This window comes from Coturnix japonica, unplaced genomic scaffold, assembly GCF_054131305.1.
Source record: "Coturnix japonica strain WE unplaced genomic scaffold, WE-NBRP24 Scf072, whole genome shotgun sequence".
Taxonomy (NCBI): domain Eukaryota; kingdom Metazoa; phylum Chordata; class Aves; order Galliformes; family Phasianidae; genus Coturnix; species Coturnix japonica.
The window spans coordinates 504,437-520,717 of NW_028188975.1; the positions used below are offsets into that span (position 1 = coordinate 504,437).

The following is a 16,281-nucleotide window of genomic DNA, read 5'->3' on the forward strand; positions in this document are numbered from 1 at the left end:
ACGCTGGTCACCACTTCGCTGCTCAGCTCCAGGGATACCACGGCCTGGACCGACCCCACGCGGCCCATCGAGCCCGACCACTGTGTGCCTGCGGGACATGACATGACATGGCATGACATGGCGTGATGTGGCATGACATGGAGTGATGTGACGTGGTGTGACATGACATGGCGTGACATGGCATGACATGATGTGGTGTAACATGACGCTGGTCACCACTTTGCTGCTCAGCTCCAGCGACACCGTGGCCTGGATTGCCCCTGCACGGCCCATCGAGCCCAACCACTGTGTGCCTGCGGGACATGGCATGACATGGCGTGACATGGCGTGACGTGACATGGTGTGACATGGTGTGACATGACGTGGTGTGACACGACGCTGGTCACCACGTCACTGCTCAGCTCTAACGACACCGTGGCCTGGATCGACCCCGCGGCCCATCGAGCCCGACCACTGTGTGCCTGTGGGACTTGACATGACATGGCGTGATGTGGCATGACATGGCGTGACATGGTGTGATGTGGCGTGGTGTAACATGACGCTGGTCACCACTTCGCTGCTCAGTTCCAGGGATACCGTGGCCTGGATCGACCCCATGCGGCCCATCGAGCCCAACCACTGTGTGCCTACATGACATGACATGACATGGCGTGACATGGCGTGACATGGCGTGGTGTAACATGATGCTGGTCACCACTTTGCTGCTCAGTTCCAGGGATACCATGGCCTGGATCGACCCCACGCGGCCCATCAAGCCCAACCACTGTGTGCCTACATGACATGACATGACATGGCGTGACATGGCGTGATGTGGCATGACATGGAGTGATGTGACATGGTGTGACATGACATGGCGTGACATGGCATGACATGACGTGGTGTAACATGATGCTGGTCACCACGTCGCTGCTCAGCTCCAGCGACACCGCGGCCTGGATCGACCCCATGCGGCCCATTGAGACCGACAACTGTGTGCCTGCGGAACATAGCATGACATGGCGTGACATGACATGACATGGCGTGACATGGTGTGACATGACGCTGGTCACCACGTCACTGTTCAGCTCTAACGACACCGCGGCCTGGATTGCTCCTGCACGGCCCATCGAGCCCGACCACTGTGTGCCTGCGGGACCTGACATGACATGACATGACGTGACATGGTGTGACTTGGCATGACGTGACGTGCTGTAACATGATGCTGGTCACCACGTCACTGCTCAGCTCCAGCGACACCACGGCCTCGCGCGGCCCATTGAGCCCAACCACTGTGTGCCTATGGGACATGATATGACATGGCATGACATGGCGTGACATGGCGTGATGTGGCATAACATGGAGTGATGTGACGTGGTGTGGCATGACATGGCGTGACATGGCATGACATGACGTGGTGTAACATGAAGCTGGTCACCACTTTGCTGCTCAGTTCCAGTGACACCGTGGCCTGGATCGACCCCATGCGGCCCATTGAGCCCGACCACTGTGTGCCTGCGGGACATGGCATGACATGGCGTGACATGGAGTGATGTGACGTGGCGTGACTTGGCATGATATGACGCGCTGTAACATGAAGCTGGTCACCACGTCGCTGCTCAGCTCATGGTGTGAGGTGATGTGAGGTGGTGTAGCGTGGTATGACATGGCATGACATGACATGATGTGATGTGACATGGCGTGACGTGGCGTGATGTGACACGATGTGACATGGCGTGACATGGCATGACATTACATGGCGTGACATGACATGGTGTGACATGGCATGACACGGTGTGATGTGGCATGACATGGCATGACATGACATGGTGTGGCATGGCGTGATGTGATGTGCCATGACATGGCATGACGTGGTGTGACATGGTGTGACGTGGTGTGCCATGACATGGCTTGACATGGCGTGATGTGACGTGGTATGACATGTCATGACGTGGCGTGACATGACGTGACATGGTGTGATGTGGTGTGATGTGACACCATGTGACGTAGCGTGACATGGTGTGATGTGGTGTGATGTGACATGACGGGATGTGGGGCGGCATAACATGCTGTGATGTGACATGGTATGACATGGCGTGATGTGGCATGACATGGTGTGACGTGGCGTGACGTGTGACATGGTGTGACGTGACGTGACATGGAATGACATGGCATGACATGGCATGATGTGACGTGCTGTGATGTGTGACATGGTGTGATGTGGCATGACGTGACGTGGTGTGAAATGGCGTGACATGGCATGACGTGGCATGATGTGACATGCTGTGATGTGTGATGTGTGACATGGTGTGACATGACATGACGTGATGTGGTGTGACATGGCGTGACGTGGCATGACGTGGCATGATGTGACATGCTGTGATGTGTGATGTGTGACATGGTGTGACATGACATGACGTGATGTGGTGTGACATGGCGTGACGTGGCATGACGTGGCATGATGTGACATGCTGTGATGTGTGATGTGTGACATGGTGTGACATGACATGACGTGATGTGGTGTGGTGTGACATGGCGTGACGTGGAGTGACATGGCATGACGTGACATGGCATGACGTGACATGGCATGATGTGACATGGTGTGACGTGGCATGGTGTGACATGGCATGACGTGGCATGGTGCGATGTGGTGTGACATGGTGTGACATGGCATGACGTGACATGGTGTGACGTGGCATGGTGTGACATGGCGTGACTTGGCATGGTGTGTCATGGCGTGACATGGCGTGACTTGGCATGGTGTGACATGGCATGACGTGGCATGGTGTGACATGGCATGATGTGGCATGGTGTGACATGGCATGACGTGACATGGTGTGACATGGCATGACGTGGCATGGTGTGACATGGCATGACGTGACATGGTGTGACGTGGCATGGTGTGACATGGTGTGACGTGGCATGGTGTGTCATGGCGTGACATGGCATGACATTACATGGTGTGACATGGCGTGATGCAACATAGTGTGACACGGCGTGATGTGACGTAACATGGCGTGACATGACATGACGTGACGTGGTGTGACATGGCGTGACGTGGAGTGACATGGCATGACGTGACATGGTGTGGCATGGCGTGATGTGATGTGCCATGACATGGCATGACGTGGTGTGACATGTCGTGACCTGGTGTGCCATGACATGGCTTGACATGGCGTGATGTGACATGGCGTGACGTGGTGTGCCATGACGTGACATGGTGTGACATGGTGTGAAGTGGTATGACGTGGTATGACATGACGTCACATGGCATGGTGTGACGTGGCATGACATGGAGTGACATGGCATGACATGATGTGGTGTGACATGGCATGATGTGGCATGATGTGACCTGGCGTGATGTGGCTTGACATTGGCATGACATGACGTGACATGGCGTGACATGGTGTGACGTGACACCATGTGACGTAGCGTGACATGGTGTGACGTGGTGGAACGTGGCATGATGTGATGAGACAGCATGATGAGGCATGATGTGGCATGGTGTAATGTGGTGTGACATGACGTGACGTGGCGTGACATGGCATGATGTGTTATGACATGGCATGATGTGACATAGCATGACATGGTGTGACATGGCATGATGTGGTGTGATGTGACATGGCATGACATGATGTGGTGTGACATGGCATGATGTGGCATGGTGTAACATGACATGGCGTGACACAGCATGACGTGACATGATGTGGGGTGATGTGGCATGACATGGTGTGACATGGTGCAACATGGCATGACATGGCATGATGTGGCATGATGTGGTGTGACATGATGTGAGGTGATGTGGTGTGACATTGGCATGATGTGGTGTGACATGGCATGACATGGCATGACATGGCGTGCTGTGGTGTGACGTGCTGGGTCATGACGTATTGTGACATGGCGTGACGTGGTATGACGTCATGACGTGGTGTGACATGGTGTGACATGGTGTGAAGTGGTGTGACATGGCATGACATAGCATGACATGATGTGGTGTAACATTGGCATGACGTGGCGTGACACAGCGTGACGTGGTGTGACGTGACATGATGGGATGTGGGGCGGCATAACATGCTGTGATGTGACATGGCGTGGCATGGCGTGATGTGGCGTGATGTGGCATGACAGGGTGTGACATGGCATGATGTGGCATGTAACATGGCATGACATGGTGTGACGTGACGTGACGTGTGACATGGTATGACATGGCATGATGTGGCATGTAACATGGCATGACATGGTGTGATGTGGCGTGACGTGTGACATGGTGTGACATGACGAGACATGGAATGACATGGCATGACATGGCATGATGTGACGTGCTGTGATGTGTGACATGGTGTGATGTGGCATGACGTGACGTGGTGTGACATGGCGTGACATGGCATGATGTGGCATGATGTGACATGCTGTGATGTGTGATGTGTGACATGGTGTGACATGACATGACGTGATGTGGTGTGACATGGCGTGACGTGGAGTGACATGGCATGACGTGACATGGCATGACGTGGCATGATGTGACATGCTGTGATGTGTGATGTGTGACATGATGTGACGTGGCATGACGTGACGTGGTGTGACATGGCGTGACGTGGCATGACGTGGCATGATGTGACATGCTGTGATGTGTGATATGGTGTGACATGACATGACGTGATGTGGTGTGGTGTGACATGCTGTGATGTGTGATGTGTGATGTGGTGTGACATGACATGACGTGATGTGGAGTGATGTGACATGGTGTGACATGGCATGACGTGACATGGCATGATGTGACATGGTGTGACGTGGCATGGTGTCCCCATATCCCCCCACTGTCCCCATGTCCCCAATGCCCCCCATGTCCCCATATCCCCCCATTGTCCCCCCACCCCCCATTGCCCCCCATGTCCCCACATCCCCCCATTATCCCCCCATTGCCCCCACTGTCCCCACGTCCCCAATGCCCCCCATGTCCCCACATCCCCCCATTATCCCCCCATTGCCCCCACTGTCCCCACGTCCCCAATGCCCCCCATGTCCCCACATCCCCCATTGTCCCCCCACCCCCCATTGCCCCCCATGCTGACCGGATCGGTTGCTGTCGTGGTATCCCTCCAGCCAGGCCTCCATGCCCAGCAGGTCGTGTTCCGTCACCAGGAAGATCAGATCCTTGGCCCAGTAGATCTGCTCTGGGGGGGACAGAAGGGGACAATGGGGGGCATGGGGTGACATAGGGCACATTGGGGGCATGGGGACAATGGGGGGCATGGGGACACTGGGGGACATTGGGGGTATGGGGGCATTGGGGGCATGGGGGACATTGGGGGGCATTGGGAGGCACTGGGGGGTATGGGGGGTATGGGGGGCATGGGGGGACATGGGGGGGCATTGGGGACATGGGGGACATGGGGGGCATTGGGGGCATGGGATGTGTGGGGGGGCATTGGGGACATGGGGGACATGGGGACACTGGGGGGACATTGAGGGACATTGGGGGGCATGGGGACAACAGGGGGCATGGGGTGACATAGGGCGCATTGGGGGCATGGGGACAACGGGGGGCATGGGGACACTGGGGGGCATGGGGGGCATGGGGACAACAGGGGGCATGGGGTGACATAGGGGACATTGGGGGCATGGGGACAATGGGGGGCATGGGGGACACTGGGGGACATTGGGGGTATGGGGGCATTGGGGGCATGGGGGACATTGGGGGGCATGGGGTGACATAGGGGGTCATTGGGACCCATTGTGGCCATTAGGGTCATTAGGGTCCATTGGGGTCAATGGATCCATTGGGGTCCATAGGGGCCCATAGGGGTCTATAGGGGCCCATTGGTGTCATTGCGGCCCATAGGGGTCTATAGGGGTCATTAGGGTCATTGTGACCATTAGGGTCGTTGGGGTCCATTGGGGTCAATGGGGCCATAGGGGCCCACAGGGGTCTATAGGGGCCCATTGGTGTCATTGGGGCCCATAGGGGTCTATAGGGGACTACAGGGGTCCATTGGGGTCTATTAGGGTCATTGTGGCCATTGGGGTCAATGGGGCCATAGGGGCCCATAGGGGTCTATAGGGGCCCGTTGGTGTCATTGGGGCCCATAGGGGTCTATAAGGGACTATAGGGGTCCATTAGGGTCGTTGGGGTCCATTGGGGTCAATGGGGCGACTGGGGGCCATAGGGGGTCATTGTGGCCATTGGGGTCAATGGGACCATAGGGGTCCATAGGATCATTGGGACCCATTGTGGCCATTGGGGTCATCGGAGTCCATTGGGGTCAATGGGTCCATTGGTGTCATTGGGGCCCATAGGGGCCTATAGGGGACCATTGGGGTCCATTAGGGTCATTTGGGGTCCATTGGTGTCAGTGTGGTCTATAGGGGTCCATAGGGGCCCATTGTAGCCATTGGGGTCCAATGGGGTCTATAGGGGTCCATAGGGGCCCATAGGGGTCCATAGGGGTCTATAAGGGTCTATAGATGTCTATAGGGTTCCATAGGGGTCTATAGAGGTCTATAGGGTCCATAGGGTTCCATAGGGATCCATAGAGGTCTATAGGGATCTATAGGGGTCCATAGGGGACCACTGTAGCCATTGTGGTCTATAGGGGTCTATAGGGGCCCATTGTGTCCATAGGAAACCATAGGGGCCCATTGGGTTCATAGGGGCCCATTGTAGCCATTGGGGTCCATAGAGATCAATGGGGCCCATAGGGGTCTATAGGGATCATTATGGTCATTGTGGCCATTAGGGTCAATGGGGCCATTGGGGTCAATGGGGTCATTGGGGCCCATTGTGGCCATTGGGGTCAATGAGGGCACTGTGGCCATTAGGGTCAATGGGGCGACTGGGGGCCATAGGGGGTCATTGTGGCCATTGGGGTCAATGGGGCCATGGGGGTCCATAGGATCATTGGGACCCATTGTGGCCATTGGGATCAATGGGTCCATTGGTGTCACTGGGGCCCATAGGGGTCTATAGGGGACCATAGGGGTCCATTGTGGCCATTGGAGTCCATTAGGGTCACTGGGATCCATTGGTGTCAATGTGGTCTATAGGGGTCCACAGGGGTCCATTGGGGTACATAGGGGTCTATTGGGGTCCATAGGGGTCTATAGGGGTCCATAGGGGTCTATAGGGGTCCATAGAGGTCTATAAGGGTCTATAGGGGCCCATTGTGTCCATTTGGGGTCATTGGGGTCAATGGGTCCATTGGGGCCCATTGGTGTCACTGGGTCCATAGGGTTCCATAGGGGTCTATAGGGGTCCATAGGGTTCCATAGGGATCTATAGGGGTCCATAGGGGTCCATAGGGTCATTAGGGTCATTGTGGCCATTAGGGTCATTGGGGTCCATTGGGGTCAGTGGGTCCATTGGGGTCAGTGGGTCCATTGGGGTCCATAGGGGTCCATAGGGGCCCATTGGGGTCAATGGGGCCCATTGGGGTCCATAGGGTCATTAGGGTCATTGTGGCCATTAGGGTCATTGGGGTCGATTGGGGTCAGTGGGTCCATTGGGGTCCATAGGGGCCCATAGGGGTCTACAGGGGCCCATTGGTATCATTGGGGCCCACAGGGGTCTATAGGGGTCATTAGGGTCATTGGGATCCATTGGGGTCAATGGGGCCATAGGGGTCCATAGGGTTATTGGGACCCATTGTGGCCATAGGGATCTATAGGGGTCTATAGGGGTCCATAGTGAACCATAGGGACCCATTGTGTCTATAGGGAACCATAGGGGCCTGTTGTGGCCATAGGGGTCTATAGGGGTCATTAGGGTCATTGTGGCCATTAGGGTCATTGGGGTCCATAGGGGTCTATAGGGGTCAATGGGGCCATAGGGGTCTATTGGGGTCCATAGGGGTCTATTGGGGTCCATAGGGGTCTATAGGGTTCCGTAGGGGTCCATAGGGGTCCATAGGGGTCTATAGGGGTCCATAGGGGTCCATAGGGGTTTATAGGGGTCTATAGGGGTCCATAGGGTTCCATAGAGGTCTATAGGGGTCTATAGGGGTCCATAGGGGTCTATAGGGGTCCATAGGGGTTTATAGGGGTCTATAGGGGTTCATAGGGTTCCATAGGGGTCTATAGGGGTCCATAGGGTTCCATAGGGGTCTATAGGGGTCTATAGGGGTCCATAGGGTTCCATAGGGTTCCATAGGGGTCCATAGGGTTCCATAGGGGTTTATAGGGGTGTATAGGGGTCCATAGGGTTCCATAGGGATCTATAGGGGTCTATAGGGGTCCATAGGGCTCTATAGGGGTCTATAGGGGTTCATAGGGTTCCATAGGGGTCTATAGGGTTCCATAGGGGTCTATAGGGGTCCATAGGGTTCCATAGAGGTCTATAGGGGTCTATAGGGGTCCATAGGGGTCTATAGGGGTCCGTTTATAGGGGTCTATAGGGGTTCATAGGGTTCCATAGGGGTCTATAGGGGTCTATAGGGGTCCATAGGGTTCCATAGGGGTCTATAGGGGTCTATAGGGGTCCATAGGGTTCCATAGGGGTCTATAGGGGTCTATAGGGTTCCATAGGGGTCTATAGGGGTCCACAGGGTTCCATAGGGGTCCATAGGGGTCTATAGGGGTCCATAGGGTTCCATAGGGTTCCATAGGGGTCTATAGGGGTCCACAGGGTTCCATAGGGGTCTATAGGGGTCCATAGGGTTCTATAGGGTTCCATAGGGGTCCATAGGGTTCCATAGGGGTTTATAGGGGTGTATAGGGGTCCATAGGGTTCCATAGGGATCTATAGGGGTCTATAGGGGTCCATAGGGTTCCATAGGGTTCCATAGGGGTCTATAGGGGTCCATAGGGGTTTATAGGGGTCTATAGGGGTCCATAGGGTTCCATAGGGGTCTATAGGGGTCCATAGGGTTCCATAGGGATCTATAGGGGTCCATAGGGGTCCATAGGGTCATTAGGGTCATTGTGGCCATTAGGGTCATTGGGGTCCATTGGGGTCAGTGGGTCCATTGGGATCAGTGGGTCCATTGGGGTCCATAGGGGTCCATAGGGGTTTATAGGGGTCTATAGGGGTTCATAGGGTTCCATAGGGGTCTATAGGGGTCTATAGGGGTCTATAGGGTTCCATAGGGGTCTATAGGGGTCTATAGGGGTCCATAGGCGTCTATAGGGGTCTATAGGGGTCCATAGGGTTCCATAGGGGTCTATAGGGGTCTATAGGGGTCCATTGTGGCCATAGGGGTCCATAGGGTTCCATAGGGGTCTATAGGGGTCCATAGGGTTCCATAGGGATCCATAGGGGTCTATAGGGGTCTATAGGGGCCCATAGGGGTGGGTTCCATATGGGGTCTCACCTCTGAAATAAGCAGCCAGTGCCAGCAGCAGCCCCACGGCGTGGCTGTTGTGGGGCGGGGGGGAGCAGGGGGCGCTCAGCACCAGCGCCTCCGTGCGGGCGGCACGTGGGGCACGAAGGATCCCATAGACATTGGTACCACGGACAGCCTGCGGGGACGGGGTTATGGGGCTGACCCATAGGTGGATCACTGTGATCCATAGTGACCCATAGGTGGATCACTGCGACCCATAGATGGATCACTGCGACCCATAGATGGATCACTGCGACCCATACTGCCCCATAGATGGATCACTGCGACCCATAGTGACCCATAGATGGATCACTGCGACCCATAGTGACCCATACTGCCCCATAGATGGATCACTGCGACCCATAGATGGATCACTGCGACCCATAGTGGCCCATACTGCCCCATAGATGGATCACTGCAACCCATAGATGGATCACTGCGACCCATAGTGACCCATAGATGGATCACTGCGACCCATAGTGACCCATAGATGGATCACTGCGACCCATAGTGACCCATACTGCCCCATAGATGGATCACTGTGACCCATAGATGGATCACTGCGACCCATAGTGACCCATACTGCCCCATAGATGGATCACTGCGACCCATAGATGGATCATAGCGACCCATAGTGACCCATACTGCCCCATAGATGGATCACTGCGACCCATAGATGGATCACTGCGACCCATAGTGACCCATAGATGGATCACTGCAACCCATAGTGACCCATAGATGGATCACTGCGACCCATAGTGACCCATAGGTGGATCACTGTGACCCATAGTGACCCATACTGCCCCATAGATGGATCACTGCGACCCATAGATGGATCACTGCGACCCATAGATGGATCACTGCGACCCATAGTGACCCATACTGCCCCATAGATGGATCACTGCGACCCATAGATGGATCACTGTGACCCATAGTGACCCATACTGCCCCATAGATGGATCACTGCGACCCATAGATGGATCACTGCGACCCATAGTGACCCATACTGCCCCATAGATGGATCACTGCGACCCATAGTGACCCATACTGCCCCATAGATGGATCACTGTGCCCCATAGTGACCCACAGCTGCCCCATAGATGGTTCACTGCGACCCATAGAGACCCACAGCTGCCCCACAGATGGTTCGCTGCGACCCACAGAGACCCACGGCTGCCCCATAGATAGATCACTGTGACCCATAGTGACCCACGGCTGCCCCAGATGGCTCACTGAGACCCACAGAGACCCGCGGCTGCCCCATAGATGGCTCACTGTGACCCATAGTGACCCACGGCTGCTCCATAGATGGCTCACTGAGACCCACAGAGACCCACGGCTGCCCCATAGATAGATCACTGCGACCCACAGAGACCTGCAGCTGCCCCATAGATGGCTCACTGTGACCCATAGCGACCCACGGCTGCTCCATAGATGGCTTACTGTGCCCCATAGTGACCCACAGCTGCCCCATAGTGCCCCATAGCGACCCACAGCTGCCCCATAGTGCCCCATAGCGACCCACAGCTGCCCCATAGTGCCCCATAGTGATCCATTGCTGCCCCATAGATAGCCCATAGTGCCCCCCATCCCCCCTCCATAGCTGCCCCCCTCACCCCATAGCCCTTCCTCCCCCCCACCCCATAGCTGCCCCCCACCCCATAGCTGCCCCCCACCCCATAGCTGCCCCCCCACCCCATAGCTGTGCCCCCCCCATCCCCACCCCGGTTTCTCTCCACCCACCCCATAACCCCTCCTCTCCCCATTCCCACTGCCCCATCCCCACCCCATAGCACTTCCTCCACCCATAGCTGCCCCCCCCCATAGCTGTGCCCCCCCATCCCCACCCCATAGCCCTCCCTCCCCCCCCATAGCTGCCCCCCCCACCCCATAGCACTCCCCCCCCATAGCACTTCCTCCCCCATCCCCACCCCATAGCCCTTCGCCCCACCCCATAGCTGCCCCCCATAGCCCCCCCTCCCCACCCCATAGCTGCCCCCCATCCCCACCCCATAGCTGTGCCCCCCATCCCCCCCCCATAGCTGCCCCCCATTTTCCCCCATAGCTGCCCCCCATCCCCCCCCATAGCTGCCCCCCATTTTCCCCCAAAGCTGCCCCCATCCCCACCCCATAGCCCATCCTCCCACCCCATAGCTGCCCCCCCCATAGCGCTCCCTCCCCATCCCCCCCAAAACACTTCCCCCCCCATCCAAACCCCATAGCCCTTCCCCCCACCCCATAGCTGCCCCCCATAGCCCCCACAGCCCCCCATTCCCACCCCATATCTCCCCCCACATCTGCCCCACATCTCACGTATCTCTCCCTGCTCTCATCGGGGAAGGGCAGGTTCCTGCCCCACATCCCCCCCCATGGCTGCCCCCTCCACCCCATAGCCCTTCCTCCCCCCCATAGCTGCCCCCCATTCCCCCCATAGTTGCCGACCCCATCCCCACCCCATAACCCCTCCTCCCCCCCATTCCCACTGCCCCATCCCCACCCCATAGCCCTCCCTCCCCCCCCATAGCTGCCCCCCCCACCCCATAGCACTCCCCCCCATAGCACTTCCCCCCCCATCCCCACCCCATAGCCCTTCGCCCCACCCCATAGCTGCCCCCCATAGCCCCCACAGTCCCCCATTCCCACCCCATAGCTGCCCCCCATAGCCCCCCCTCCCCACCACATAGCTGCCCCCCATCCCCACCCCATAGCTGTGCCCCCCATAGCCCCCCATAGCTGCCCCCCATTTTCCCCCAAAGCTGACCCCCCATCCCCACCCCATAGCTGTGCCCCCCATCCCCCCCCATAGCTGCCCCCCATTTCCCCCCAAAGCTGACCCCCCATCCCCACCCCATAGCCCATCCTCCCACCCCATAGCTGCCCCCCCAACCCCATAGCGCTCCCCCCCATCTCCCCCCATAGCACTTCCCCCCCCATCCCCACCTCATAGCCCATCCCCCCACCCCATAGCTGCCCCCCATAGCCCCCATAGCCCCCCATTCCCACCCCATAGCTGCCCCCCATAGCCCCCCATTCCCACCCCATATCTCCCCCCATATCTGCCCCATATCTCACTTATCTCTCCCTGCTCTCATCGGGAAAGGGCAGGTTCCTGCCCCACATCCCCCCCCATAGCTGCCCCTATTCCCACCCCATAGCCCTCCCTCCCCCCCCATAGCTGCCCCCCCCAACCCATAGCACTCACCCCCCCATAGCACTTCCCCCCCCATCCCCACCCCATAGCCCTTCGCCCCACCCCATAGCTGCCCCCCATAGCCCCCCATTCCCACCCCATAGCTGCCCCCCATCCCCACCCCATAGCTGTGCCCCCCCCCCACACCCCATATCTGCCCCACATCCCCCCCATAGCTGCCCCCATCCCCACCCCATAGCCCATCCTCCCACCCCATAGCTGCCTCCCCACCCCATAGCGCTCCCTCCCCATCCAAACCCCATAGCACTTCCCCCCCCATCCAAACCCCATAACCCTTCCCCCCACCCCATAGCTGCCCCCCATAGCCCCCACAGCCCCCCATCCCCACCCCATTGCTGTGCCCCCCATCCCCCCCCATAGCTTCCCCCCATTTTCCCCCAAAGCTGACCCCCCATCTCCACCCCATAGCCCTTCCTCCCACCCCATAGCTGCCCCCCCCATAGCGCTCCCTCCCCATCCCCCCCAAAACACTTCCCCCCCCATCCAAACCCCATAACCCTTCCCCCCACCCCATAGCTGCCCCCCATAGCCCCCACAGCCCCCCATTCCCACCCCATAGCTGCCCCCCATAGCCCCCCATTCCCACCCCATAGCTGTGCCCCCCATCCCCCCCATAGCTGCCCCCCATTTTCCCCCAAAGCTGACCCCCCATCCCCACCCCATAGCCCATCCTCCCACCCCATAGCTGCCCCCCCAACCCCATAGCACTCCCCCCCATCTCCCCCCATAGCACTTCCCCCCCCATCCCCACCTCATAGCCCTTCCCCCACCCCATAGCTGCCCCCCATAGCCCCCATAGCCCCCCATTCCCACCCCATATCTCCCCCCATAGCCCCCCATTCCCACCCCATATCTCCCCCCATATCTGCCCCACATCTCACGTATCTCTCCCTGCTCTCATCGGGGAAGGGCAGGTTCCTGCCCCACATCTCCCCCCCATGGCTGCCCCCTCCACCCCATAACCCCTCCTCCCCCCCATTCCCACTGCCCCATCCCCACCCCATAGCCCTCCCTCCTCCCCCATAGCTGCCCCCCCCACCCCATAGCACTCCCCCCCCATAGCACTTCCCCCCCATCCCCACCCCATAGCCCTTCGCCCCACCCCATAGCTGCCCCCCATCCCCACCCCATAGCTGTGCCCCCCATCCCCCCCCATAGCTGCCCCCCATTTTCCCCCAAAGCTGACCCCCCATCCCCACCCCATAGCCCATCCTCCCACCCCATAGCTGCCCCCCCAACCCCATAGCGCTCCCCCCCATCTCCCCCCATAGCACTTCCCCCCCCATCCCCACCTCATAGCCCTTCCCCCCACCCCATAGCTGCCCCCCATAGCCCCCATAGCCCCCCATTCCCACCCCATATCTCCCCCCATAGCCCCCCATTCCCACCCCATATCTCCCCCCATATCTGCCCCACATCTCACGTATCTCTCCCTGCTCTCATCGGGGAAGGGCAGGTTCCTGCCCCACATCTCCCCCCCATGGCTGCCCCCTCCACCCCATAACCCCTCCTCCCCCCCATTCCCACTGCCCCATCCCCACCCCATAGCCCTCCCTCCTCCCCCATAGCTGCCCCCCCACCCCATAGCACTCCCCCCCCATAGCACTTCCCCCCCATCCCCACCCCATAGCCCTTCGCCCCACCCCATAGCTGCCCCCCATCCCCACCCCATAGCTGTGCCCCCCATCCCCCCCCATAGCTGCCCCCCATTTTCCCCCAAAGCTGACCCCCATCCCCACCCCATAGCCCATCCTCCCACCCCATAGCTGCCCCCCCAACCCCATAGCGCTCCCCCCCATCTCCCCCCATAGCACTTCCCCCCCCATCCCCACCTCATAGCCCTTCCCCCCACCCCATAGCTGCCCTCCATAGCCCCCATAGCCCCCCATTCCCACCCCATAGCTGCCCCCCATAGCCCCCCATTCCCACCCCATATCTCCCCCCATAGCCCCCCATTCCCACCCCATATCTCCCCCCATATCTGCCCCACATCTCACTTATCTCTCCCTGCTCTCATCGGGAAAGGGCAGGTTCCTGCCCCACATCCCCCCCCATAGCTGTGCCCCCCACTGCCCCCATAGCTGCCCCCCATCCCCCCCCATAGCTGCCCCCCATCCCCCCCCATAGCTGCCCCCCATCCCCCCCCATAGCTGCCCCCCATTTCCCCCCATAGCTGCCCCCCCATCCCCACCCCATAGCCCTTCCTCCCCCCCCCATAGCTGCTCCCCACACCATAACTGTGCCCCCCCCACACCCCACATCTGCCCCACATCCCCCCCATAGCTGCCCCCATCCCCACCCCATAGCCCATCCTCCCACCCCATAGCTGCCCCCCCAACCCCATAGCACTCCCCCCCATCTCCCCCCATAGCACTTCCCCCCCCATCCAAACCCCATAACCCTTCCCCCACCCCATAGCTGCCCCCCATAGCCCCCATAGCCCCCCATCCCCACCCCATAGCTGTGCCCCCCATCCCCCCCCATAGCTGCCCCCCATTTTCCCCCAAAGCTGCCCCCCCATCCCCACCCCATAGCCCATTCTCCCACCCCATAGCTGCCCCCCCAACCCCATAGCGCTCCCCCCCATCTCCCCCCATAGCACTTCCCCCCCCATCCCCACCTCATAGCCCTTCCCCCCACCCCACAGCTGCCCCCCATAGCCCCCATAGCCCCCCATTCCCACCCCATAGCTGCCCCCATAGCCCCCCATTCCCACCCCATATCTCCCCCCATATCTGCCCCACATCTCACGTATCTCTCCCTGCTCTCATCGGGGAAGGGCAGGTTCCTGCCCCACATCTCCCCCCCATGGCTGCCCCCCCCACCCCATAGCCCTTCCTCCCCCCCATAGCTGCCCCCCATTCCCCCCATAGTTGCCGACCCCATCCCCACCCCATAGCCCCTCCTCCCCCCCATTCCCACTGCCCCATCCCCACCCCATAGCCCTCCCTCCCCCCCCATAGCTGCCCCCCCCACCCCATAGCACTCCCCCCCCATAGCACTTCCCCCCCCATCCCCACCCCATAGCCCTTCACCCCACCCCATAGCTGCCCCCCATAGCCCCCCCTCCCCACCCCATAGCTGCCCCCCATTCCCACCCCCATAGCTGTGCCCCCCATCCCCCCCCCATAGCTGCCCCCCATTTTCCCCCAAAGCTGACCCCCCATCCCCACCCCATAGCCCATTCTCCCACCCCATAGCTGCCCCCCAACCCCATAGCGCTCCCCCCCATCTCCCCCCATAGCACTTCCCCCCCCATCCCCACCTCATAGCCCTTCCTCCCACCCCATAGCTGCCCCCCATAGCCCCCCATTCCCACCCCATAGCTGCCCCCCATCCCCACCCCATAGCTGCCCCCCATTTTCCCCCAAAGCTGCCCCCCCATCCCCACCCCATAGCCCATTCTCCCACCCCATAGCTGCCCCCCCACCCCATAGCGCTCCCTCCCCATCCAAACCCCATAGCACTTCCCCCCCCATCCCCACCTCATAGCCTTTCCCCCCACCCCATAGCTGCCCCCCATAGCCCCCCATTCCCACCCCATAGCTGCCCCCCATAGCCCCCCAATCCCGCCCCATATCTCCCCCCAAAGCCCCCCAATCCCGCCCCATATCTCCCCCCATAGCCCCCCAATCCCACCCCATATCTCCCCCCATAGCCCCCCATTCCCACCCCATAGCTGCCCCCCATAGCCCCCACAGCCCCCCATTCCCACCCCATATCTCCCCCCATAGCCCCCCATTCCCACCCAATATCTCCCCCCATAGCCCCCCATTC

The 16,281-nt window shown here is 59.4% G+C and overlaps 1 protein-coding gene across 1 annotated transcript in view; it reads right to left on the bottom strand.

The window, feature by feature from the left end:
- LOC146751598 (GPI-anchor transamidase component GPAA1-like) overlaps positions 1–16,281 on the bottom strand; it is a 38,388-nt gene that overhangs the window by 569 nt on the left and 21,538 nt on the right. The window contains exons 5-7 of the mRNA XM_085533976.1: positions 9,282–9,429; positions 5,049–5,150; positions 3–88 (exon numbers count right to left, since the gene is read on the bottom strand). Coding sequence (XP_085390102.1) covers positions 3–88; positions 5,049–5,150; positions 9,282–9,429 — 336 coding nt within the window. The remainder of the gene's footprint in view (positions 1–2; positions 89–5,048; positions 5,151–9,281; positions 9,430–16,281) is intronic.